General features: G+C 41.6%; 1 protein-coding gene across 1 annotated transcript; it reads left to right on the top strand.

The window, feature by feature from the left end:
• Nucleotides 1–24: 24 nt before the first annotated feature.
• On the top strand, nt 25–25,796 carry NLRP9 (NLR family pyrin domain containing 9). The gene is made up of 9 exons (XM_065899055.1): nt 25–304; nt 2,864–4,427; nt 7,598–7,759; nt 16,961–17,128; nt 19,098–19,268; nt 21,613–21,783; nt 23,811–23,981; nt 24,380–24,550; nt 25,664–25,796. The coding sequence occupies exons 1-9, from the start codon at nt 25–27 to the stop codon at nt 25,794–25,796; spliced, it is 2,991 nt and encodes a 996-aa protein (XP_065755127.1).
• Nucleotides 25,797–27,362: the final 1,566 nt, after the last annotated feature.

The raw sequence follows: 27,362 nt of genomic DNA, 5'->3' as shown, positions 1-27,362 counted from the left end.
CAGGCTCCACAATCCTGTGACGAGATGGCCGAATCTTTTTTTTCTGACTTTGGTTTGCTCTGGTACCTGGAGGAGCTCAAAAAGGAAGAGTTCTGGAAATTTAAGGAGCTGCTCAAGCAAGAATCTCTGAAATTCAAACTCAAGCCAATCCCATGGACCGAGCTAAAGAAGGCTTCACGAGAAAATCTGTCACAGCTGTTGAGCAAGCATTACCCAGGAAAAGTGGCATGGGATGTGACCCTGAGTCTCTTTCTACTGATCAACCGGGGAGATCTCTGGACGAAGGCTCGGGACGAGATCAGACGTAAGTGTCATGAAAGGGATGCAGCACAGGGACCCTTGGGGGAGGGTTGGTTTACTGGGAGCTTCTAATAATGAAGGTCACATTGTTATTGTGTTAGTGGCCACGCCTCCATCAGTTGAGAATATGTATAGGTCAGTAGGACGCTTGGAAATAGTAGAAGAATTGCAAGCCAACTTCGGTCATTCATGGGCCAGTGATGGACTGTGGATGAGTAGTGTCCTGAGACAAATCGTTCATCTAAGTGTCTGCTCCCCATTTTTCTGTTCCAAGCTGAGTCAATGCTATTCCAGGAGATGACCTGGGACTTAGTGTCTACACAACCAGGACTGCTGAGATGGAATTCCATTATGGTTGTTGTCCATCCTTTTTTTAAAAATTTATGCAAACATTTTTTTTATTGGAGTATAGTTGATTTGCAATGTTGTGTTAGTTTCTCCTGTACAGCAAAGTGAATCAGTAATATATACACATATCCCCTCTTTTTTAGATTCCTTCCCCATGTAGGTCACATCCTTTTGACCAGACCTGCACAAGAGACTGGGCAGAGTCCTAAGATGAGGAAATAATTATAGAGAACATATGCCCCTGGTGCTATAGGAAGAACTTTTTATGCATAATGTCTTTTCATTCTTACCACGACTCTGAGGTTTACAAGTGAAAAAGATGCAGGTCAAACGGTGTCTCCTCATGTTAGATGACTTTTCCAAAAGGGGCAGAGCTGACCCAAACCAGTTATTTTTGGCTCACTGATTGCTTGATATCCTCCTCTGGGTGGATACACCGTTTTGTCTCCCCTCAGAAAATAAGATGAGTTGAGTTGTAAATCCTGGGAAATAAAAGTGACAAAACATGAGACAAATCACCCATTAAAGTTGTTTTCTCTTTATATATGTTCTTAGTTATTTTTGAGTGTTTCACCTCAAACTGGAGTTCATGACCATAGAAGCTCTCCTGGCATTTCTATATATTTTATATTTCTGCTCTCCAGATTCTCTCTCTCATCTGTTTTCATGGCTTTATTATGATTTTTTTAAATTGAAGTATAGTTGATATATAACGTTGTGTTAGTTTCAGGTGTACAGTAAAGTGATTCAGTCATTTGTGTGTGTATATATATATATATATATATACACGTACATACACATATATATTCCTTTTCGTATTCTTTTCTCTTATAGGTTATTACAAAATATTGAGTATAGTTTCCAGTACTATACAGTAGGTCCTTGCTGGGTATTTATTTTATACATAGCAGTGTGTATATGTTAACCCCAAACTCCTAATTTATCCCTCCCCCTCCCTGAAATCACCCGTTTTTATAAACAAATCTTCCTCTGTCCCAGAGAGAGAAAGGCTCCCTAATTTCCAAGGCTCTTTTCCTAGTCACACATACTTAAACAAAACTAGCAATGCCCTTTGCTCAGAAGACAGGCAGAAAGGCCTCACCTACTGTAGTTCATAGTTCTTCAGTGCAGGGTATGGTCCTTGTCTACATTTGTAATTTGTTTATCTCCCCTAGTGCGTAGCCTTGAACATGGAAGGTACATAATAAGGGCAGGTTGAAAGAATGACGGTTCACGGGTGCATTTCTGAAATTAAATTGCAATCAGCATGGTCTTAACAGAAATAGTCTAGACTTTATGATTTCAAGTCAGACAACTGAGACAAATACCTGACCCTAATATCGTTCATTAACCAAATTAGCCAAGTAACATAAACTCTCAACACTTTTCTGTAAAGTAGGCATAGAATGAATCTTAATGGGTTGTTGAAGAGATGGAAGATGAAGTACCAGTGACGCCTTTCTCAGCCCCGATTCCTGGGTGGCCCTCGGTAAATAAATAGTAGTGGTTATGAATTCTCGACTGGGGGGCTAGCACCCCTCTTCTAGTTTGAAATGTAATCCCCAAGTATTCACACTTTGTGAAGCCTGTAGCTCTGAGATGGGCTTCCAGTCTTGATCAGGTGTTTCCACGGACATGAATTCAGATAGATTTTGGTTTTAACAAAACTGAGTTCAGCAGCCTGGTCCCATGTGGGCATATGCATCAGTCTTTGCATGTGTGTCTGAGTAAATCTGTAGGGGTCATTCTGAGTCCCAAGGATGGAGTGTATTTTATTTTTTTAATAAGGACTTTGAGTTACTGTTTATTTTCATGGCCAAGCATGTGCATACATGCATATGTTTATTTTATTTTTAAAATTTATTTAAATTTATTTAATTTTTGGCTGCGTTGGGTGTTCGTTGCTGCGTGCAGGCTTTCTCTAGTCGCGGCGAGCGAGGGCTACTCTTCATCGCGGTGTGCGGGCTTCTCATTGCGGTGGCTTCTCTTGTTGTGGAGCACGGGTTCTAGGCGCGTGGGCTTCAGTAGTTGTGGCACGCGGGCTCAGTAGTTGTGGCTCATGGGCTTAGTTGCTGTGCGGCACGTGGGATCTTCCCGGACCAGGGATTGAACCCGTGTCCCCTGCAATGGCAGGTGGATTCTTAACCACTGCGCCACCAGGAAAGCCCTGGAGTGTATTTTTTAATTGTCTTCTATTCTGTCCCTGTTAACTCAGATAAGCTAAACCCATATAGAAACCACATGAAGAAAAAATTCCGAGACATATGGGAAAAGGAGACCTGCCTTGAGGTTCCTGAGGATTTCTACAAAGAAACCACAAAGAATGAATATGAACAACTGAATGCTGTCTACCTTACTGCAGACAAGCCTGGAAATCCCTCACCCACTGTGATCTTGCAAGGTCCTGAAGGAGTTGGAAAAACAACCCTTTTGAAAAAAGCGATGCTGGAATGGGCGGAGGGAAACCTGTGGAGGGACAGGTTCTCATTTGTCTTCTTCCTCAAAGGCAGTGAAATGAACAGTATTACAGACACGAGCCTAGTGGAGCTCATCTCCAGGGACTGGCCTGAGTCTTCAGAGCCCATCGTAGACATTTTTTCCCAGCCAGAGAGAATCCTGTTCATCCTGGATGGCTTGGAGGAACTGAAATTTGACCTGACGCTTGACGCTGACCTGTGCGGTGACTGGGAGAAGCAACGGCCAGTGCAGATTGTCCTGAGCAGTTTGCTACACAAACAGATGCTCCCAGAATCCTCTCTGCTTATCGCCCTAGGAAAGATGGGTATGAAAAAAAATTATTTCTTGTTGTGTCAGACAAAATGCATATTTCTCCCGGGATTCTCTGAACGCCAAAGGAAGCTGTATTTCTCCCATTACTTCCGTGAGAAGAACAAATCCTCCAGAGCCTTCGGTTTTGTGAGAGAGAAGAGACCGCTGTTTGTCTTGTGCAAAAGTCCGTTTGTTTGCTGGTTGGTTTGTACTTGCTTGAAGTGGCAGCTGGAGAAAGGAGAAGACCTGGAGATTGCCTCCGAAAGCATCACTTGTTTGTATGTGTCCTTCTTGACAAACGTATTCAAAGCAGCAAGTGGGAACTGTCCACCTAAGCAGAACAGAACCCGACTACAAAGCCTGTGTACCTTGGCTGCAGAGGGAATGTGGACTCGCACGTTTCTGTTTTGCCCTGGGGATCTCAGGAGGAATGGGGTGTCCGAATCCGACACCTCGATGTGGGTGGACATGAGACTTCTTCAAAGGAGCGGCAACTACTTGACCTTCATCCACACGTGTATCCAAGAATTTTGTGCCGCCCTGTTCTATCTGTTCAAACGACCCAAGGACCGTCCTCACCCAGTCATTGGAAAGGTGACCCAGTTTGTCACAGCAGCCATGAGCGAAGCCTACTCGCATTGGTCCTGGATGGGGCTATTCCTGTTTGCATTTTCAACTGAAAAAATAACAAACATGCTGGAGACATCTCTTGGTTTCCCACTGTCCACAGACATAAAGCAGGAAGTAACTCAAAGCCTTGAGACTTTAAGTCAGTGTGACCCCAGTAAGATCGTGGTGAGTTTTCAGGAATTGTTCAATTGTTTGTTTGAGACCCAGGACCAAGAATTTGTAACCCAAGTGATGAATTTCTTCGAAGAAATTGACATTTATATTGGTACCATTGAAGAACTGACAGTATCTGCATTCTGTCTGAAACATTGCCAAAGTTTGCAGAAATTTCACCTGTGTATAGAAAATGTCTTTTCAGATGAATCTGGATCCATCTCCAAGTGAGTCCATCTATTAATTCTCTCCCTCTAACCTACACGCACACCATATTTATATTTAGCTTGCTCCAACCCCCAAGGGGTATTTCATAAATCACTGTATTTTTGTACCTAAAAACATGGCTTTTGCAGTCAGAAAGACGTTGATTTGAGTTCTCCTACTGCCATTTGCTAGCCGTGTGGCCATGAACTCTGTTTCGTAAGTATTTCTGTCTGTATAATCGGGGTAAATGTCTTCATAGGGCCAATGTCAAGTTGAAAGGTAAGCATTTTTTATTGCCAGGACTATGCTTCTTTTTTCCCCTTCCCATAGTCTTTTAGCATATCCTGGTGAATCCACTGGGAAGGGACACTCGGAAGCTTATGCCTAGTTTCCTCTGGATTTTGCCCATGTGTCTTTTTCTCTTTGCTGATTTTAGCTTGTATTCTTTCATCAGGCTCAGGCTACCAGCTCACACTTCAGCTCTCAAATACATACCCCCTTTCATGGTCTTTTTTTTTTTTTTAATTAAAGTATAATTCCCTGGCGGTCCAGTGGTTAAGACTCTGCGCTTCCACTGCAGGGGCATGGGTTTGATCCCTGGTTGGCGAACTAAGATCCCACATGCTGCATGGCCTGGCCAGAGACAAAAAGTATAATTAACATACAACATTATATTAGTTTCAGGTGTACTACATAATTTTCAATATTTGTATATACTGTGGAATGATCACCATAGTAAGTCTAGTTAACATCTGTCACCATACCTAGTTACAGAATTTTTTTTTCTAGTGATGAAGACTTTTATATACACCCCAATGTTCCTAGCAGCCTTGTTTATAATAGCCAAGTTATGGAAGGAACCTAAGTGTCCATCAACAGATGAATGGATAACAAGATGTGATATTTATAGATATTGTCAGATATATGGAATATTACTCAGCCATAAAAAAGAATGAAATCTTGTCATTTGTGACAACATGGATGGATCTGGAGGGTATTAAACTTAGTGAAGTAAGTCAGAGAGAGAAAGACAAATGCTGTACCTTTTCACTTACGTGTGGAATCGATTCAAGACAAAACAAACGAGCAAACATAAGAATACAGAAACAGTATAGATAACAGAGAACAAACAGTTCCCACAGGGGAGAGGAGGATGGAGAGGGGGAGGGACAAAATAGGTAAAAGGGACAAAGAGGTATGAAGTAGCCATTATGAAATAAAGAAGTCACACGGATGTAATCTACAATGCAGGGAAGAAGTCAATATTTCATCCTAACATAGTATAGTGTGTAACCTGTAAAAATATCAAAGCACCATGTTGTACACCTGACGTCCATATCATATTGTAAATCGATTGTAGTTCAACAAACTGGAAAAAAGTCATGCAGAACAGCAAGACAGAGAGATCTGCTCTCTCAGAAGCTTTCGAATATGTAATTTGGTATTATTAACTGTGGCCTTTACATCCCTGTGACTTATTTATTTTACATCTACCTGTACAGTCATGTTTTTGGACACAGTTCCTCGTTTGCTGATGGGTCACCAAATATCAACCTTTGTCCACATAACAGTTGAGTGTTGTCACCCCAAAGAGGAGGAAACAGAGGCAGAATAATGTTGAATGCTTGCCCAGTGTCACATAACCCACAAGTGTTTCAGATGGGGCTTGATCCTCATCGCCCTGGCCTCACGGCTCACTTCTTTGACCGCCATGCGTGTTGACTCAGTGCATCTGACTGCTGCTCTCCCTGTTCAGGTTTGACTGTGACTGTCAGCTTTGAGGGCCTCTGGGAATGGTGTTCTCCTGTGTTGAATATGTCTTTTTTTTTGGTTTTTTACCTGCATTCTTTTTTAAATTTATTTTATTTTATTTTTATTTATTTAATTTTATTTTTTTGCGGTACGCGGGCCTCCCACTGCTGTGGCCTCTCCCGTTGCGGAGCACAGGCTCCGGACGCGCAGGCTCAGCGGCCATGGCTCATGGGCCCAGCCGCTCCGCGGCATATGGGATCCTCCCGGACTGGGGCACGAATCCATGTCCCCTGCATCAGCAGGCAGACTCTCAACCACTGTGCCACCAGGGAAGCCCTGCATTCTTTTTTTTTTTTTTTTTTTTTTTTTCCTGCATTCTTTAAAAAAAAAAATTTTTATTTTGTATTGGAGTATAGTTGATTAACAATGGTGTGTTAGTTTCAGGTGTACAGCAAAGCGATTCAATTATACATATACATGTATCTATTCTTTTTCAAATTCTTTTCCCATTTAGGTTATTACAGAATATTGAGCAGAATTCCCTGTGCTATGCAGTAGGTTCTTATTTGTTATCTATTTTATATATAGTAGTGTGTATATGTCAGTTCCAAACTCCTACTTTATCCCCTCCCCACCTTTCCCCTTTGGTGACCATAAGTTTGTTTTATAAGCCTGTTGAGTCTGTTTCTGTTTGTTTTTTTTTCTGTTTCTGTTTTGTAATAAGTTCATTTGTATCATTTTTTAAAGATTCTGCATATAGATGATATCATACGATATTTGTCTTTCTTTGACTTACTTCACTTAGTATGATTATCTCCAGGTCCGTCCATATGGCTGCAAATGATATTATTTCATTCATTTTTATGGCTGAGTAATATTCCATTGTATATATGGACCATATCTTTTTTTTTTTAAATATGAACAGCTTTTTAAAAAATATTTATTTATTTATTTAGGCTGTGCCAGGTCTTAGTTGTGGCACATGGGATCTTCATTGTGGCATGTTTAGTTGCGGCATGCAGGATCTTTAGTTGCGGCCTGTGGGCTTCTTAGTTGCAGCATGTGGAGTCTTAGTTGCAGCATCAAACTCTTAGTTGTGGCATGCATGTGGGATCTAGTTCCTCGACCAGGGATCGAACCTGAGCGCCCTGCATTGGAGGTGCAGATTCTTACCCACTGGGCCACTAGGGAAGTCCCTGGACCATATCTTCTTTATCCGTTCATCTGTCAATGGACATCTAGGTTGCTTCCACATCCTGGCTATTGTAAACATTGCTGCAATGAACACTGGGGTGTCTGTGTCCTTTTGAACCATGGTTTTCTCCAGATACATGCCCAGCAGTGGGATTGCTGGATCACATGCTAGCTCTGTTCTTAGTTTTTTAAGGAACTAGTTGAATTGAGCCACTGGAGAATCACGGTGTTTGTCTTCCTGTAGTACCATCGAGAAGCTCTCCCTCTGGCGGGATCTCTGCTCCGCATTTACTGCCAGCGAGAACTTCCAGATGTTAGATTTGGACAACTGTCAGTTCGACGAGGCCTCCCTGGCGATTCTCTGCAGGACGCTGGCTCAGCCTGTCTGTAGACTCCAGAAGTTCGTGTAAGTCGGATCTTCACCTATTCTTTAAGTCAATAGCAGGGTGTCATTCTTTCTACTCTGGCTCCTTTTGAAAACCCAAGCTACAATCCAGTGTTTCAAAAGAAAATGCTGAGTGCTTTCCTTGATTCAAATGTTTTACTGAGTGAGACACAAACTGTGGACAAACAGGGAGACTTTAAAACTGAACGTGGTCAAGAAGCTCAGTTCCCAGTAGCTACAGCTCAGGTTACAAAGCCTGGATGAGAAAGGACATTTTTTTTGCTGCTGTGAGTGGTCCCTAGAACTATACCTTCCTTCCCATGGCATCAGCTCACTTGTGCACAGCCAGTTAGCTGGGGAGTTGCAAGTTCATGCTGACTTGGAGAAACCTTAAGTTTGTTTAAGAAGCAGAATCGGCATTTTGAGGAAATCGGTTTTTCCTTTGGGTTACAAGACTGCGTGTGTTTTGGTGTAGGGATGTGTTTGAACTGTGGCCCCCGTTTCCGTTTCTCTGTAACAAATGTTCTAACTATAGTGACGTGTACAATAAAACTTGCTTGGGGAACCTAAGAGGGAACAGTCCTGGTGGTTGGTGATGTTTGCTTGGATGACGATGGACTGAGAATAGATGTTTCCCAGGTAACGCAGGAGAAGGGTGCTGAGGACAGGTGGGAAAAGAGCCTGAAGTTCATAAAAGAGAAAAAGAAGAAGAATAGCACAGAGAATAGGTAACATGTATAGAACACTTCTTTGGCACAGAGATGGTTGCTTAATATTAATTTTCTCCTTTGTCTTTTAACCCTCATAACAATCTTGTCATCACCCTTTTACAAAACAGGTACCAGAAGCACAGAGAAGCTCACAGTCCTTCTCTGATGTCCTGGTCCAAAGCGGGTTGGAAAAGAACGAGGCAGAATGTAAAGAAGACAATTTATTAGAGGGAAGTGTCGCTACCAGAACAGCGGGCGGACTTCCCAGTAGGCTGGGAGAGTCGAGCCCAAACATGTGCTATTGATCACTTTTTATAGCCAGGAAACAAAGGAATGGTCCGAGGTGAAAATTTCGTTTACTGATTGGTTGAGGCACATATAGCTTCCTTCTAGATGGTGGGAGTGGGGCAGGCCAGATGCCTTTCCTTATTTGGGACCGGTCCTGTTGCCTAGGTGGGCGTCACCCAGGTGGGCTCGGGAATTTCATAACCATCACAACAGGGTGGGGAGGGCGATTAAGAGTCCAGTAGGGGGTGTAACGCTGCAACTTTTTCAGACCGCGTCATGCTTTGTCCTTAAAGCACCATTGTCCTTGGAGCCCCACATCTGATACTTTTTTTTTTTTTTTTAGGGTAAAAAGAATGCTTTTTATTAAAGGTAGGTAGTCAGGGAAAGGAGGTGTTTCTCTAGTGGAGAGGCTGCATTTATGTACAGAAATACTTTTTTTTTTTCTATGTAAATTTTTTAAATTTAATTTTTATTTTATATTTGAGTATAGTTGATTCACAGTGTTTCGTTAGTTTCAGGTGTACAGCCGAGTCATTCAGTTATACATATAGTCATTCTTTTTCAGATTCTTTTCCCATATAGATTATTACAGAATACTGAGTAGATTTCCCTGTGCTATATATACAGTAGGTCCTTGTTGGTTATCTATTTTATATATAGTAGTGTGTATATGTTAATCCCAAACTCCTAATTTATCCCTCCCCCCCCCACCTTTCCCCTTTGGTAACCATAAGTTTGTTTTCGAAATCTGTGGGTCTGTTTCTGTTTTGTAAATAAGTTCATTTTTTTAAGATTCCACATATAATATTTGTCTTTCTCTGTCTGACTTCACTTAGTATGATATTCTCTAGGTCCATCCACGTTGCTGCAAATGACATTATTTTGTTCTTTTTTATTGCTAAGTAATATTCCATTGTATACATGTAACACATCTTCTTTATCCACTTCTCTGTCGATGAGCATTTAGGTTGCTTCCATGACCTGGCTATTGTGAATAGTGCTGCAATGAACATTGGGGTGCATGTATCTTTTTGAATTATGGTTTTCTCTGGGTATATGCCCAGTAGTTGGATTGCTGGGTCACACGGTATTTCTATTTTTAGTTTAAGGAACCTCCATACTGTTCTCCATAGTGGTTGCACCAATTTACATTCCCACCAACAGTGTAGGAGGGTTCCTTTTTCTCCACACCCTCTCCAGCATTTATTGTTTGTAGATTTTTTGATGATGGCCATTCTGACTGGTGTAAGGTGATAGCTCATTGTAGGTTTTTTTAAAATAAATTTATTTATTTATGTATTTACCTTTGGCTATGTTGGGTCTTCGTTTCCGTGGGAGGGCCCTCCCCAGCTGTGGCGAGCGCGGGCCACTCTTCATTGTGGTGCGCTGGCCTCTCACCATCGCGGCCTCTCTTGTTGTGGAGCACAGGCTCCAGACGCGCAGGCTCAGCAGTTGTGGCTCACAGGCCCAGTTGTTCCACGGCATGCAGGATCCTCCCAGACCAGGGCTCGAACTCATGTCCCCTGTACTGGCAGGCAGACTCTCAAGCCACTGCTCCACCAGGGAAGCCTCCTCATTGTAATTTTGATTTGCATTTCTCTAATAATTAGTGATGTTGAACATCTTTTCATGTGTTTCTTGGCCATCTGTATGCCTTCTTTGGAGAAATGTCTATTTAGATCTTCCGCCCATTTTTTGATTGGGTGGTTTGTTTTTTTGATATTGAGCTGTACAGCTGTTTGTATATTTTGCAGATTAATCCTTTATTGGTTGCTTCCTTTACAAATATTTTCTCCCATTCTGAGGGTTGTCTTTTTGTTTATGGTTTCCTTTGCTGGGCAAAAGCTTTCAAGTTTAATTAGATCCCATTTGTTTATTTTTGTTTTTATTTTCATTACTCTAGGAGGTGGAGAGATTTTTTAAACAATAAATTGTGCCGTGAAGTCTTTTTCATGATTTCCCATCATTAGGAAAATATTCAGAATCTGAGCTTTTCCCTTCCTTCTCTCTGGTTTATCCTTCACCTGCTTCCCCATCGTATGCTGTGGCCCACGGGACTTAACTTTTTTTCAGACCCCTGACTGAGCTCATTCCTGACTCAGAATGTTTGTTCCAGCTGCTCTTCTTTCTGGTCAGTCTTTCCCTAGACTTTCACCAAGCAAGCTCTTCCAAATGTCTTCTCTGACCACCCCTCCCCCCAGTTAAGCAGCCCGGTCCCCCCAGCCCAGCCACTCTAGAACCTCATCCTATGTTTGATTTCAGTATCAGTTATGAAATTGCCACTCTTCTGTTGTAATTGCCTCCAAGCAGAAGGTAAGCTCTGGGTTCTGGGTCCTGGACTGTCATATTCGTGTCTATATACACCCAGCACCTTGGCATCTAGTTGGAACTTAAGTATTTGTCCAGTGAAGAGAATGAACAGGTAGTTTGGCGTGATTGCAGAGACTGAGGATTGCTCTTTGAAGTGAGAAGATCTTGAGTTAGTAAGTAGCTCTTTGACCTGGAGCACCCTTGAAATGACTTGCCTTTCTTTTGCTACCCACTTCCCACCTTGTACCATCTACCTCCCCTGTAGATACCATGTGGTATCAGGTTGTTACTGACAAGTGTGTGCCTCTTTTAGACACATTTGCCAATTTCTTAGCTTATTCTTGCTTCTGTGACTCATTCTTTCCAGCCGAATTCATTGTTCATCCTATGTCACTATACCAAGAGCTTTTCCAAGACTCCCTACCAGGAGCAAATTTGAGTCAAAAGTTTGAGTCAACTTGAGTCTAAAACCATCTCCCTTGCAACTGTATCCTTTAATGATGAGAATACACGTTGAATATTAAACCTTTTTCCCCTTGTTTCTTTGATTTTTTCTTAAATTCATCTTTTTTTCTGAACATCTTTATTGGAGTATAATTGCTTTACAATGTTGTGTTGGTTTCTGCTCTATAACAAAGTGCATCAGCTATATGTATACATATATCCCCATATCGCTCCCTCTTGCATCTCCCTCCCACCCTCTCTATCCTACCCCTCTAGGTGGTCACAAAGCAGCAAGCTGATCTCTCCGTGCAATGCAGTTGCTTCCCACTATCAGCTTTTTAAAAAAAATTTTTTTTGGGGGGGGGGGGCACACCATGTGGCTTGTGGGATTTTAGTTCCCCAACCAGGGATAGAACCCAGGCCCTCGTCAGTGAAAGCAGAGTCCTAACCACTGGACAGCCAGGGAATTTCCTTAAATTCAGCTTTGCAGATGCAGATTTTTTCCCAGTTTTTATCAAGGTGTAATTGACATAGAACATTGCATTCATTTTAGGGGTAATTGACATAGAATTGTATTCATTTTAGGTGTAATTGACATAGAACATTGTATTCATAGTAGGTGTAATTGACAGAACATTGTATTCATTTTAGGTGTAATTGACATAGAACAGTATTCATTTTTAGGTGTAATTGACATAGAACATTGTATTCATTTTAGGTGTAATTGACAGACATTGTATTCATTTTTAGGTGTAATTGACATAGAACATTGTATTCATTTTAGGGGTACAATGCAATGATTTGATACATGTATATATTACAGTGATCACCACAAGAAGTTTATTTAGTTAACATGTATTGCCCTGCATATGTAGTTACAATTTTTTTTCTTGGGATGAGAACTTTTAAGATCTACTCTCTTAGGAACTTTCAAATATATAATACAGTGTTGTTAACAACAGTCACCATTAGACCCCCAGGACTTATTTATCTTATAACTGGAAGTTTATAACTTTTGACCACTTTCTACCATTTCATCCTCCCAACCCACAATCTCTGGCAACCACCAAATATTTATGTTTAGTGTTTTTCTAAGATCCCATATAGAAGTGAGATCATATAGTATCTTTCTCTGAATTATTTCACTCACAGATGTAGAGATTGATCATTTCCATTCTTCAGTTATAGATCATTTTATAAAAAAAATCCTCTGTTTTGGTAGTCCTTAGGTTTCTTCTTTATCCCTAATAGTCTACAAATTTCAATATTATGGATCCCTGTGGAAATTTTGTTTAACCTAATTTTACTGGCTCTCACTGGGGCCCTTTCAATCTTGGAACTGACAAATGATTAATAAAGAAAATAATTTGGGGGAAGGCTTGTGTTTTAAGTTTAGGAAAACGATCAGGATTGCTTATCTCTGTTACAGTAGGGAGGTAAAACTTGAAACCATCCCTTTAAACATCAACAAGATAAACTTAAGATTTTTATAGGGTTAGGACACAGAATGTGAAGAAAAGATTAGCAAGCTTATAAAATATTTTTATATCAGTGATTATTCATTGTGTCAGGTTTTTACACTAACCATTGATTCACTTACTCCATCAAAATAAGAGCTCTTTAAATCTCAGGCAAAGAGATTGAATGTCCACTTAGCTCTCACTATAGCACTCACCATGTCCAGCAACTATTACAGGTATTTCACAGTATTAGCTCATTATATGCCTTTAATTACTTAATGAGGTGGTCAGTCTCAGTACCTCCTGGTACACACTAGAAAACCACCACCTGGGAGGATTCAGAAACATGCCCAAGGTCACACAGATAGCAAGAGGTGGAGCCAGGTGTTGAACCCATCAGCCTGGCTCCAAGGGTGCATGGTTCTTAGTTCACCAACATTATAAGTTGCTGATGGTGGAGATTCTGCTCTTCTTGCTTTTTTTTTTTATTGGCATATAGTTGATTTACAGTGTTGCATTAGTTTCAGGTGTACAGCAAAGTGAATCAGTTATATATATACATATATCCACTTTTTTCTTAGATTCTTTTCCCATATAGGCCATTGCAGAGGATTGAGTAGAGTTTGCTGTGCTAGACGGTAGGTCCTTGTTAGTTATCTGTTTTATACACAGTAGTGTGTGTGTGTGTCAGTCCCAATCTTCCCATTTATCCCTCCCCTTCTTACCCCTCTTTTTGCTCTGTTAACTTTTTCCTTAACTCTAAGGAAAGCAAAAAAACCCCAACAAACTGCGTTACTGTCAACACTTCCATTTTAGTCTGTCTCCTTTCCAAGAGGTTGCTGATCCGCACTGATGATGTAGATGGTGACAATTATTGATTAGATGTTCACCCTTGTGATTGTTTTCCCACCGTTTGTCTGCTGACTCAACGCTTACTGCCGGCCTGGTGTTGGAGTCCACTGCAGCTGCCCGGCCTGTGAATCACCGTGTGTTCAGTGGCAAGGTGGCTCAGAGGACCTGCTGACGCCCCCGTTTCTCACAGGTGTCGCCGGCATATCAAGGGCCTTCCCTGTCTTTCCATGGTAGCACTTCTCCTTGCTCGCTGGGCCAGCCTGTCTTATCCTGACAGTAATAACCCCCTCCCTCAAATCCCTACAAGTCCCACCCTGCTGTCCTGGGCTGCATCCATCTCTGGGCAGGAAGTGCCTTGGGTATTGCTCATACGTTTAGGGCATCACTCTGCCTGGAATTCCCACAAGTCTTCCAGGCTGTTGTGTCCCTCACATCTGTCTTTTATTTCTGGCCAATGCATAATTCACATTTTAGTGCTTGAACATGGCAGAATATTTACTTTGTTATTTCTCAAAGTCGATTAGGAGGGGAGAAGTCAGGGTACACTTAAGTCATGACACCGAGAGCCACGCTGTGTGGCATGTATTTATAAATCATATATAAATTTATAAGAAGTATATATATATATTATACATTTAATATATGTTATTAAAAAAATCAAAACCTGGGACTTCCCTGGCAGTCCAGGGGTTAAGACTTCTTCCAGTGCAGGGGTGCGGGTGCAGGTTCGAGCCCTGGTCAGGGAGCTAAGATCCCACATGCCTCACGGCCAAAAAACCAAGACATAAAAAAGAAGGAATACTGTAACAAATGTGGGATAGGGAGGGTGGGAGGGAGGGAGATGCAAGAGGGAAGAGATATGGGAACATAGGTTTATATATAACTGACTCACTTTGTTATAAAGCAGAAACTAACACACCATTGTAAAGCAATTACACTTCAATAAAGATGTTAAAATAATAATAATAATAAACAACCTATTAAATGGGTGAAAAAATATATAAGTAAATCAATAAAGTAAGTGCAAATAAAAGATAATGAAAAAAATGATCCACATCCAAAAAACATCTTAAAAAAACACCTAAAAAATCAAAGCCTGGTCATGTTCCAGGAACTATAATAAATCATGATTTCTTAACCATCATGACCCTATCTACTTGTTTCATGAAGAAACTCCACCATTAAGTTAATTTGCCCAAACTTGCAAAATATCCAGGAGAAAAGCAAGTATTCTAATGTGGTTTTCTCTATCTCAGGAGCCTGAGTCTTGAATCATGACATATTGGGTTGGTTAAAAATTTCGTTTGGGTGTTCCCGTAACATCTTACAGAAAACCTGAACGAACTTTTCGGCTGACCCAATATATTGTCTCCTTTGTATTTATTTTATTTTTTATTTTAACTTTTAAAAATTGTCTCCTTTAAAAAGAAATCTGTTTTTAAACTCAGAAATTTTATTTCAGTACGGATTTCAATAGTAGATCATATGTTCAATATAAATTCAACCCAAGTTGTTACTTTCTATTTTTAGCTACTAGTAATTCTATTTATTTATTTTTTTAAATTTGTATTGGAGTATAGTTGCTTTACAATGTTGTGTTAGTTTCTACCACACAGCAAAGTGAATCAGCTATACGTGTACATATATTCCCTCTTTTTCGGATTTCTTTCCCATTTAGCTCATCGCAGAGCACTGAGTAGAGTTCCCTGTGCTATACAGCAGGTTCTTATTAGTTATCTATTTTATACATATTAGTGTATATATGTCAGTCCCAATCTCCCAATTCATCCCACCCCCACTTCCCCACTTGGTAACCATGTTTGTTCTCTACATCTCTGTCTCTATTTCTGCTTTGCAAATAGGTTAATCTGTACCATCTTTCTAGATTCCACATAGAAGCGATATTATACAATATTTGTTTTTTGCTCTCTGACTGACTTCACTCTGTATGACAGTCTCTAGGTCTGTCCACATCTCTGCAACTGGCACTATTTTGTTCCTTTTCTTTTAAAAATTTTATTTATTTATTTATGGCTGCGTTGGGTCTTCGTTGTTGCGCATGGGCTGTCTCTAGTTGTGGCGAGCGGGAGCTACTCTTCTTTGCGGTGTGTGGGCTTCTCATTGTGGTGGCTTCTCTTGTTGTGGAGCACAGGCTCTAGGCAAGTGGGCTTCAGTAGTTGTGGCGCACAGGCTCAGTAGTTGTGTTGCCCTGGCTTAGTTGCTCCGCGGCATGTGGGATATTCCCGGACAAGGGCTCGAACTCGTGTCTCCTGCATTGGCAGGTGGATTCTTAACCACTGTGCCACCAGGGAAGTCCCCTATTTTGTTCCTTTGTCTTTTTTTTTTTTTTTTCTGCGTTATGCGGGCCTCTCACTGTTGTGGCCTCTCCCATTGCGGAGCACAGGCTCCGGACGCGCAGGCTCAGCGGCCATGGCTCACGGGCCCAGCCGCTCCGCGGCACGTGGGATCTTCCCGGACCGGGGCACGAACCCGTGTCCCCTGCATCGGCAGGCGGACTCTCAACCACTGCGCCACCAGGGAAGCCCTTTTGTTCCTTTTTATGGCTGAGGAATATCCCATTGTATATATGTACCACATCTTCGTTATCCATTCCTCTGTTGATGGACATCTTACAGAAAACCCAAGCAAACTTTTTGGCCGACCCAATATATTGCCTCCTTTTAATTTATTTTATTTTTTATTTTAGCTTTTAAAAATTGTCTCCTTTTAAAAACAACTTCAGTTTTTAAACAGGAGTGGAGCCTTTCCTTGGGGAAGAGTCTGGCTTGGCACACAGTAATTTGAACATGTGTGTCTCTATTGGATGGGAAGCGCCGAGCCAGGCCTGGGATGCAAGGAGGTACACACATGGTATTTCTCCCCTCATGGTGCTTAGAGGTTAATAAGGGGTAAGTTTGATTCTCTTCCCTTGTAATATCTGTGGTAGTATTCAGAAGTGGAAGGACTTCGCAGAAACAGGCGCCATCTCATCTGGCGTCTGAAGATCCCGGAGAGAATTTATGGGCAGCAGTAACCAGATATCCAAAAACAAATTTTGGGAGCCTAAGCATGGGAAGTAGGAAGAACTGTGCAACAGGTATTTTGCTCTGTGCTTGGACTTCATTGCATGAGTTACCGTATTTCCTCATCTTTTGCAGGTATAACTTTGCTTCGAACCTTGCAAATAGCCTATACTTCTTTAAGGCCATTCTTCATAACCCTCATTTGAAATACCTGAACCTCTATGGCACTGGCCTCTCCTATATGGACGTCAGGCAGCTGTGTGAGACGCTGAAACACCCAGTGTGTAACATAGAAGCACTGCTGTAAGTCTCGGGGTTGTTCATGATATATTTTTTTTCCAGTGTGAACTTTGCAGTTCGAATATGCCCATTTTCTTTCGTGTCTTTGTCTCTTACTTATTTCACCACTTCCATCTCAATATCGGTAGACCTCCTAGTAAGATGAGGATGGATGGATTCTAAAGGGCAAGGCTTCCTCTCAGGTCTGTCCCGTCTTTCCTTTCTCTGGTACTCACTTGAATTACTTCTCATGGACACCTTATCTGATTCTCCTTGGCTCTGCTCTCAACTGACCATACCAAAACCATAACTGCAATTTCTTTTTCCTGAAGATAGTCAGAGAAACTTAAAATGAGAAGGCTTATGGATGGTCACAAGTGTGATCTTGTAATCTGCCAGATGATAACGTTGAGGCTGGAGGGAAAGTGATTTGCCCAAAGTCATTTCTTCATCTTGAAAATGATCTGGGATGCCCTTAGCATCACTGGGTGATTTCTTAAACAGGCTCAATCCCTTTTTCAGCAGGAAGAACAAAAGGGAGTAATAGAAGTAGCAATAAACAAAAACAACTCATTAAACCTACCAAGAGAATACACTCTTCTCTCCACCAGTAATACAATAGATGATCACATACACTTGGTTAATTTCACCTGTCAAGATTCATCAGGAGAGACAGGGTCCATGAAGAAGAGTGGTTTGAACATACAGGCTTGCTGTTGACCCTATCTATCATTCTAGCTGTTTCCGTATCGTGACAATTCTTTTCTTCTACACTAGCTCTCTCTACTCAGGGGGAGCTTACAGAATTCCTTAGTATTGGCCCTGTTTCACATTATGCCATTGGCATGGAGCGTTTCATTTTATTATGGTAGCATAAGACTTGGGTAGCAGATCTAGGAAACCAGGAGTCAGTTGTACACAGCTTATAGGTAGAATCGTTGCTTCTTTGGGGCAGACCGACTGTGCTCTTGCCTTCAGTTTGGTATTTTGGGAGTGGGAAGTCCTCAAAATCAGGTTCTCTCCAGCCCAATAATTCTCAACAGAGGATAGTTTCATCCTCTGTTAGGAGGTGTCCATACCTAGAGACTTTTTTTTTTTTTTCATAGCAAGGAAGATTTCATTTAAGATGATTGCGGGACTTCCCTGGTGGTCCAGTAGTTGAGACTTCACCTTCCAATGCGGGGGGTGTGGGTTCGATCCCTAGTCGGGGAACTAAGATCCCACATGCCTTGCTCCAAAAAGCCAAAAAAAAAACATAAAAAATAGGGGCAATATTGTAACAGATTCAATAAAGACTTTAAAGATGGTCCACATCAAAAAAAATTTTTTTAATTAAAAAAAAGATTTTGCAGTAGGAAGGAGTTCAGACTATGGCAATAGGAAAGAAAGTTGAACTCACTCTGCTCAAACAGAAGAGGGGTGAGCTAATGGAAAAAGCACTTTAGGGAGGAGGTTGTTCTAAATGATTAGGTCACTAGTGTTTGTTAATTGTGGAGACAGTTTTGATGGTCATGATTACATGGGAAGGATGCTCTAGACATCTGCTGGGTAGAGGTCAGGGATGCTGTTCAACATCCTACAACACACAGGAAGCCCCCACAGTAAGGAATGATCTAGCCCACCGTGTCAACAGTGCTGAGGTTGAGAAACCTGCTCTAGCCCGTGAGATGTTCTTTTAAGCTGCATTAAGGCTCAGACCAGGGTTTCTCAACCTTATAAATACTGATGGTAAATAATCAGATAATCAGACTTATTGAGGTCCAGATCATTCTTTGCTGTGGACGGCTGTCCACAACAGTGTTGAGAAGCACGGGCTCAGACGTTTTCCTAACTTACTGCTTTCCTAAAGCAATAAGGGATTCGTGAGGAAAGTCATATAATTACATCCGTGCTTTTACAAAGTCTGGAACTGGCAGGTGCGGGATTAGGAGCCAGGATGTGGTCCAGGGTCGGTTGTGCATACACCATTCCACCACATGTGTCTCTCGTGTAGGTTGGGAAAATGTGACATCACGGACGAAGCCTGCGAAGACATCGCCTCTGTTCTCGTCCATAACAAGAAGCTGAAGCTTCTCTCCTTGATAGATAATCCCCTGAAGGACGAAGGAGTGAGGGTGTTGTGTGACGCCCTGAAGGATCCAGCCTGTGCCCTGGAGGCACTGCTGTGAGTCAGCGTGGGGGAGGGGAGGCCTGGGGGAGGGGGCAGACGGCAGAGCATGCCCATGGGCCCTGAACGGTCCAGCAAAATGGAGCAGATGCAAATATTTGCCCCACAGAGGAGCCATGAGGTTGAATTCAAGAGATGTGAGACTAGCCCTTAGATGCCTGGCATCTGATTTGGAGCCCAATAAATCTTGGTTATCATGAAGAAGGATGATGTCTCTGTAGGTGTACTGGGGGCTGGGGAGAGGGACAGTGTAAATAATGAAGAAAAAGGAATTCATTTGATTACTCGCCGGTGTGGGGTTGCATAGGTTCTAGGTTATCGCTGGGAACAATGTCTCTACTTCTTTCTTGTTGCTAAGATATAAAACAAACTGCTTCCTTGTTAGGGGCAAGAGAAAGGGTTTTCTATTTACCCAGTGAGGCCACGGGAGAAACTCAGTGCTAAATTAAAAAATGCCTTAAAGTAGGGTACAGGTGCAAAAACACCCAAGTCTATGGAAGCGAATAAGTCGTCTAGAAACAGAACTTTTCTTTGTGTGTGTGTGCATGCACAGGTGTGTTTGTGTACACAGACCTGTGTATTACATACCCACCCAAGGTGGTACTTACCGTAGAAGGTGAGAATATTATTACTCAGATGACTTTTTAGACTGTCAGAGAAAATCCAAACTAAAATAAGGTCCAGGAACATTAAACATTAAAACCAAACTATTAAAAAAATAAGGAACAGACTCTGCACTATAAAGATTAGACCAAAAAATCTTTAGAGGTACAAAAGAAATGACATATTGGAAGATGAAAGGATTTGGCTATTAAATCCTGTGGGATATTATACAATAAGTAGAATTAAAGTGTATTCAATAACTGGTCACTTAACCAGGCTGTGTTTATCTAAGAGTCCTTCAAAATACATCATTTAACGTTTTTTTTTTGTTTTTAAACTTGAATCTTTATTCCTTAAAAATGAAAGACTACTAAAGACGCAAGAAAGTCACTAGTAATTTTAAAAGAAAAAAATGTTCAACCTATTTTTTAAACTTTATTTTGAACTAGTTTCAAAATAAAAACTAGACTTGCAGAAAAGTTGGAAAAATAGCACAAAAATTCTCTTATAGCCCTTACCCCAATCCCCTAATGTTCAACCTATTTTTAGTAGTTAATTTTTTAATATTTAAATGTTTAATACCCTTTTAAACAAAAGCACAAATTTAAAACATATATTCCACTTGGCCAGAATTCTGCAAAATGGGCAAATTTATAGTCTGATCGAAAGCACTAAGTTTTTTTTTGCAAAGTAGGTTGGCTAATAAATCAAGAAACAAATGAAAAGTCTATTTAATAATAAACCTCAGAACTTCCAAAAATTTTTGATGCAAGATATTAATTCTGTATAACTTAAAATGGCAGAAAGTATAAAAATACAAATGCAGAGATTCAGGGAATGTATAATTGTAGGGTCATGGACCCATCAGAGATTATATTATGCAACCATTAAAGTCTTAATTTTTTTAAATGTTAGAGAAAGCATATTTCATCAAAAAAAGTATGAATCAGTTGCTTATTGTCTGATTTCAAAAATTCAAAAACTGAAAGGGAAAACCCACCATGAGTGAGTAGTGTTTGCTAATCAAAGACTTGAGTATTCTTCCTGCCAAAGGTCTGACATTCTGAGATGCCCCTGAAGGGGCCAGGGAGGTAACAGGAGTTGGTGGGTGGATGGGGGAGCTGGGGGAGTGAGGTGAACTGGACCATGCCTGCCCCACCCAAGGTGGGTTCCTGATCCTTTCCACCTGTTATTTGCCATGTAACCATCTGCTGTGGAGTCCCAGGTATCTGGCTTGTATGTGATAGTTAGAAGTGTAGAATTCCGCATGAAATGTCAGCTAAACCAACTACATTCAGAGGTCACATTCAGTCTTGATCTACCCGGTTGCAACTTGTATCATATGCTTCCCTCTATTTTCTAAATTCCCAATAGTGAGTAGACAAGAACTCATAACCACAAATTTTTTTCAATAACATTTTAAAAGAAGAATGTGAAATAGGACGTTGTCCAGCTCTTATAAATAATAAGCACACTGTGTCACAGTGAAGGGATGATTTTGTCCAAGTTCATCCAGCTGGTGGTGATCTGACTTGGAACTGGGATCCGAGATTCCGTTCCCCAGTTTGGGACCCTGTAGTCCACATCCTTCTGTATTTCCACACCTGCTGCACATTTTAATCCTCCTGTTTTTCTAAGTGACCACGAAGTACAAGAAAGTTTTTACATGGAGTTTCATGAAAATATTACCCTATAGAGCTTAAGTAGGTTGACGGATGAAGTATGTGTGTCTTTGCAGGTTGACGTACTGTTGCCTCACCTCTGTAGCCTGCGACTACATCTCCCAAGTCCTTCTGTGCAACAAATCCCTGTCTTTTCTCGATCTGGGGTTAAATTTCCTGGAAGATGATGGAGTGATAACGCTATGTGAATCACTGAAGCACCCGAACTGCAACCTAGAGGAGTTGTGGTAGGTCTGGCTGTGATTTGCTTGAATGTCAGCGTTTCCTTTTTGGCTGTTGGCATCCTGGGAAAGAAACAGGAAGGGGGGAAAAGCATGGAGTCTGCTGAAGAAAAAAAAAAAAAACTAGGCTACATGTTTACCCTGCGTGATATTTCTGGGGCTCGCTGATGGGTGTGTGTCTTGACTATAGGGCTTGTCAGGACTTGGTAGGGTCTGCCACTCTGGAGTTGGGTCTCTGTCCTTGGAAAGACCGGAAATGGAGTCCCAAGTGTCCTAAACTAGCTGTGTGAACTTGTGAGGGTGCCTCACCTCTCCCCAAGTGTAACATGAGGATAATTATATTTCCCACCTCAAGAGATGGAGGTGGGGTGGTGGGATGAACTGGGAGATCGGGATTGACATACATACACTACTATGTATAAAATAGACAACTGATGAGCACCTGCTGTATAGCACAGGGAACTCCACTTCTCTGTACAGTAAAAACTAACGCTGTAAAACAACTATACCGCAATTAAAAAAAAAAGATGGAGGCGACCACTGGGAATAATGCACATAAAGTACTATTATCACTGGCTGGCCCATCGAAGCACACAGTGAACAGGCACAGCATGAGGATCAGTCGTTCCTTTCACCGGGCAGATAAGGTAAATCGGTAAATGAAACCCTTTGTCATCCCTGTTCCCACGGAGTGGCAGGCACACGCATAGATACACGTGCGCGCACACACCTGTGAGTGTGAAGTTGCCAGTATGTGTGCATATCTGCATCTATCATGGTTTCTCAGTCAGCACTACTGACTATTTTAAATTAATTTTTATTGGAGTAGAGTTGATTTACAATGCTGTGCTAGTTTCTGCTGTACAGCAAAGGGAATCAGTGACACATATACATATATCCACTCTTTTTTATGTTCTGTTCCCACAGAGGTCATTGCAGAGTATTGAGTAGAGGTCCTATGCTAGACAGTAGGTCCTTATTAGTTATCTATTTTATATATAGTAGTGTGTATATGTCAATCCCAATCTCCCAATTTATCCCTCACCCCCCTTTTCCCCCTGGTAACCATAAATTAGTTTTCTACAACTGTAACCCTATTTCTGTTTTGTAGGTAAGTTCATTTATACCCTTTTTTAAGATTCCGCATATAAGCGATATCATATGCTATTTGTCTTTCTCTGTCTGACTTACTTCACTCAGTAGGACTATCTCTAGGTCCATCCATGTTGCTGCAATGAACATAGGGTTGCACGCATCTTTTTGAGCTATGGTTTTCGCCAGATATAAGCCCAGGAGTGAGATTGCTGGGTCATACGGAAGCTCTACGTCATGAGCTTGGGGGCAGGAGATACATAGGAGATATAATATGAAATACTCAGTGAAGTCCTCAGCGTGGTGACATTTGTACAGAGACTTGGAGGGAGTAAGGGGGCAGCCCTGCTGGTATTTGGACCAAGAGTATGACAGGCAGCGAGAGCAGAGGCCCCGGGGGGGAGAGACCAGGCAGCACAGAGAACTGCAGGGAGCCCGGGCAGAGTGAAGAAAGTGGAGAAGCGGAGTCGTTGTTTCATCTCTACCATCATCATCATCTTAGGAGTACTTGAGTGTTTCTACCTTTACAGGAATAAGTGAACATAAGTGAAGCCATTCCAGATTAGACCTCATGGTCGTATATATTTGTGTATATGGACCTCATGATTGTATATATTTGTGTATATGGACCTCATGATCGTATATATTTGTGTATATGGACCTCATGATCGTATATATTTGTGTATATGGACCTCATGATCGTATATATTTGTGTGTATATGGACCTCATGATCGTATATATTTGTGTGTATATGGACCTCATGATCGTATATATTTGTGTATATGGACCTCATGATCGTATATATTTGTATATATGGACCTCATGATCGTATATATTTGTGTATATGGACCTCATGATCGTATATATTTGTGTATATGGACCTCGTGATTGTATATATTTGTGTGTATAGGAGAATTTTGTGTATTTTTTTTTTCTCCAGGTTGATGGGCTGTTGCTTCACTTCTGTTTGCTGTGTGGACCTCGCTGCTGTTCTTATTCACAGTGAGAAACTAAAAACCCTGAAACTAGGGAACAATAAGATATATGATGCTGGTGTCAAACAGTTATGTGAAGCTTTGAAGCATCCTAAGTGTAAATTAGAGACTCTTGGGTGAGTGTCCACTGATGTTGGGAAAGCTTACCTACTTCAAGAAGAGGAAAAGCTAGAGGATTAAAGGGATGAAGGGGAAGCATGTTTGAAAACAAGTGTGTCTGGAACAATCTGATAAGTAAAATGCCGGCCGTGAAACCAGGGTTTGCTCACGCCTGGCACGGCTGATATCTGGGACTGGGTGGTTCTTTGCTGTGTGGGGAAGCGGGCTGTTCTGTGCATTGTGGGATGTTTAGCTGCATCTCTCCACCCATGAGATGCTAGTAGCACTCCTCGTGTGTGTCAGATGTCTCCAGACACTGCCGCATGTGCCCCAGTGGAGGAGGACGCGTCTAGATTGTAAAGTCTCCTCTCTGAGGCGTGGCATCCGCATTTCGAGGTGGTGTTTCCCCATGCAGGTTGGAGATGTGTGAGCTCACCTCTGCCTGTTGTGAGGACCTGGCCTTGGCTTTCACTCTCTGCAAATCACTGAGGTGCATGAACTTGGAATGGATTAGCATGGACCGTGATGGGGCGGTGGTGCTGCGTGAAGCCTTGATCAGTCTGGAATGTGGCCTGCAGACGCTTGGGTGAGTGGACACTGTTTCCCCTGGTGGTGAGTGACCTCAGAGGGAGGGTTAGACTGCCATGGGTTTGCCCCGCATGGGCATGGTTCACATTTGGGCTGGAGATTTCTTTGCTCTGGGGAGCTGTCCTGTGCATCACAGGAGGTTGTGTAGCATCTCTGGTCGCTGCCCACATGTTCCATTCCCCGGGACACCTCCCTCCAGTCATGATGATCAAAAATGGAAACTTCAGGGACTTCCCTGGTGGTCTGGTGGTTAGGACTCTGCGTTTTCGCCGCTGTGGCCCTGGTTCAATCCCTGGTTGGGGAACCGAGATCCTGCAAGCCAGGTGGCCAATAAAAACAAAACAAAACAAAACCTCAAAACTGCTGAGAGACAAGATTTTAATTGTTCAATCAAAAGAGAGAGATTGTGCAATATGATAGAGGTGTTAGTTACCGGTGTTGTTAACGCTGTGGTGGTAATCATTTTGCAATATGTAAACATATCAAACCAATGCATTGCATACCTTAACCTAACACAATGTTGTATGTCAATTATATCTCAATGAAATTTTAATTAACTAACTTTTAAAAAGAATGCCTATCACATCTATTCCCTGAAAAATTTTTAAAGGCTCCTGGCATTGTCAAATGTCCCCCCCGAGAGGCAAAATCACCCCCAGGCAAGAATGACTGCTTTCCTGTAAACAGCATCTCCTACTTACCTTGCCCGCAAAGACGTAACCCCAACTCAGAGCTGGAAGGGGTTCCATAAAGGACTGAGCGGAGTCTTGACCCAGAAGTACATTTCCTCAAGAGTAGCAGTTAATATTGTTTGGAACATTATGTTTGCATTTAGAGTGTGTGTAGTTGATGTCTATAGAATGAATATGTGAATGCCTTCCGTTTGCCCCGACCCCGATGACCTACAGAGGATAAACAGAATGGTTCACATCCCTCCTCCTCACTTCCCTAGTCTCTAGGAAAGTTTCGTGCATTCTTTGCACAGTCAGTACAACTCTCCCAGCCGTTTCTAGGAAAGAGTGGAGAGGAAGTAGCCACTGGGGTGTAGAGAGGCCAACCATCATGGGTCAAGTCAAGAAAACTTTTTTTTTTTTTTTTTGTATTTTCCCAGCCTGAATAAATCTTCCTATGATGAGGAAATCCAGATGCTGCTGACAGAGGTAGAAGAGACGAACCCCCAGCTGACCATTTCACACAGTCTCTGGATTGATTACGAGCACAGGCTCAGGGGTGTGCTTGGCTGACCTAGAAGGTCCTGAAGCAATCTTCTCACAAAGGCTTCCCCTTGGTCGCAATGGGCGTTTCTCCTCCTGACACACCCTCTGCTGTAAATTGTTCGCCAGGGCAGTGGGGACTGTAATTTCAGAGCTCTTCCTTCACAGTATTCTAGCAATACGATTGTGGGATGTGCTGTCTGTGCCTAAGTCCTCTAATGCCCCATCTTTAAAGTTCCCATCCTGCCTCACAGTGTTTAGAAGAACAAATACATTAAATGGGTAAACACCTGGGAAAGCATGACTTTATTTTCTTACCGGATGTCTTGGGATGTAGGAACTTGGATTTGAAGGAACCACAGTCCTCTGACACTTCTGACAGAACTGCTGCTAGAATGTATCTATAGATTTTAGAATCTATTCACTACCTCTAACATCCCAACAGGACCTGTCATTTTTAGTTTGTTCAAATTTACTTTTCATCCGTTTTTCTGGTTTAGTAAAAAGGTATATTTCCAGATCGCTACTTATCCTTTAGCATATGCTACTCCATTTTTTAAAAAATTCGGTATTCTTCAAATGTATCTACACAGTTTAATTCAATGTTTTCTTTTTCAAATACACATTAATACCTCACTGTCATCATCAAACATTGCCTCATTCTCTGTTGCCTCTACAACAAATTATTAATGCCTTACTGGCCCTATATAGAGTTTTATTTTTGTTGAGTATAATACATTTTAAAGATTTATTTTATTGAAGTGTAGTTGATTTACAATGTTGTGTTAATTTCTGCTGTCCAGCAAAATGACTCCGTTATACATATATATACATTCTTTTTTTTAACATCTTTATTGGAGTATAATTGCTTTATAGTGTTCTGTTAGTTTCTGCTGTATAACAAAGTAAATCAGCTGTATGCATACATATATCCCCATATCCCCTCCCTCTTGCATCTCCCTCCCACCCTCCTTATCCCACCCCCCTAGGTGGTCACAAAGCACGGAGCTGATCTCCCTGTGCTATGCGGCTGCTTCCCACTAGCTATCTGTTTTACATTTGGTAGTGTATATATGTCCGTGCTACTCTCTCACTTCGTCCCAGCTTACCCTTCCCCCTCCCCGTGTCCTCAAGTCCATTCTCTGTTCGGTCTGTGTCTTTATTCCTGCCCCTAGGTTCTTCAGAACCATTTTTTTTTTTAGATTCCATATATATGTGTTAGCATATGGTATTTGTTTTTCTCTTTCTGACTTACTTCACTCTGTATGACAGACTAGGTCTATCCACCTCATTACAAATAGCTCAATTTCGTTTCTTTTTATGGCTGAGTAATATTCCATTGTATATATGTGCCACATCTTCTTTATCCATTCATCTGTCGATGGACACTTAGGTTGCTTCCATGTCCTGGCTATTGTAAATAGTGCTGCAGTGATCATTTTGGTACATGACTCTTTTTGAATTATGGTTTTCTCGGGGTATATGCCCAGTAGTGGGTTTGCTGGATCATATGGTAGTCCTATTTTTAGTTTTTTAAGAAACCGCCATACTGTTCTCCATAGAGGCTGTATCAATTTACATTCCCGCTAACAGTGC

The sequence above is a fragment of the Phocoena phocoena genome, chromosome 20, assembly GCF_963924675.1.
Source record: "Phocoena phocoena chromosome 20, mPhoPho1.1, whole genome shotgun sequence".
In the NCBI taxonomy this organism is placed as follows: Eukaryota; Metazoa; Chordata; class Mammalia; order Artiodactyla; family Phocoenidae; genus Phocoena; species Phocoena phocoena.
Note: the sequence above shows the minus strand (reverse complement) of the source record. Positions and strands in the feature narration are given on the sequence as shown.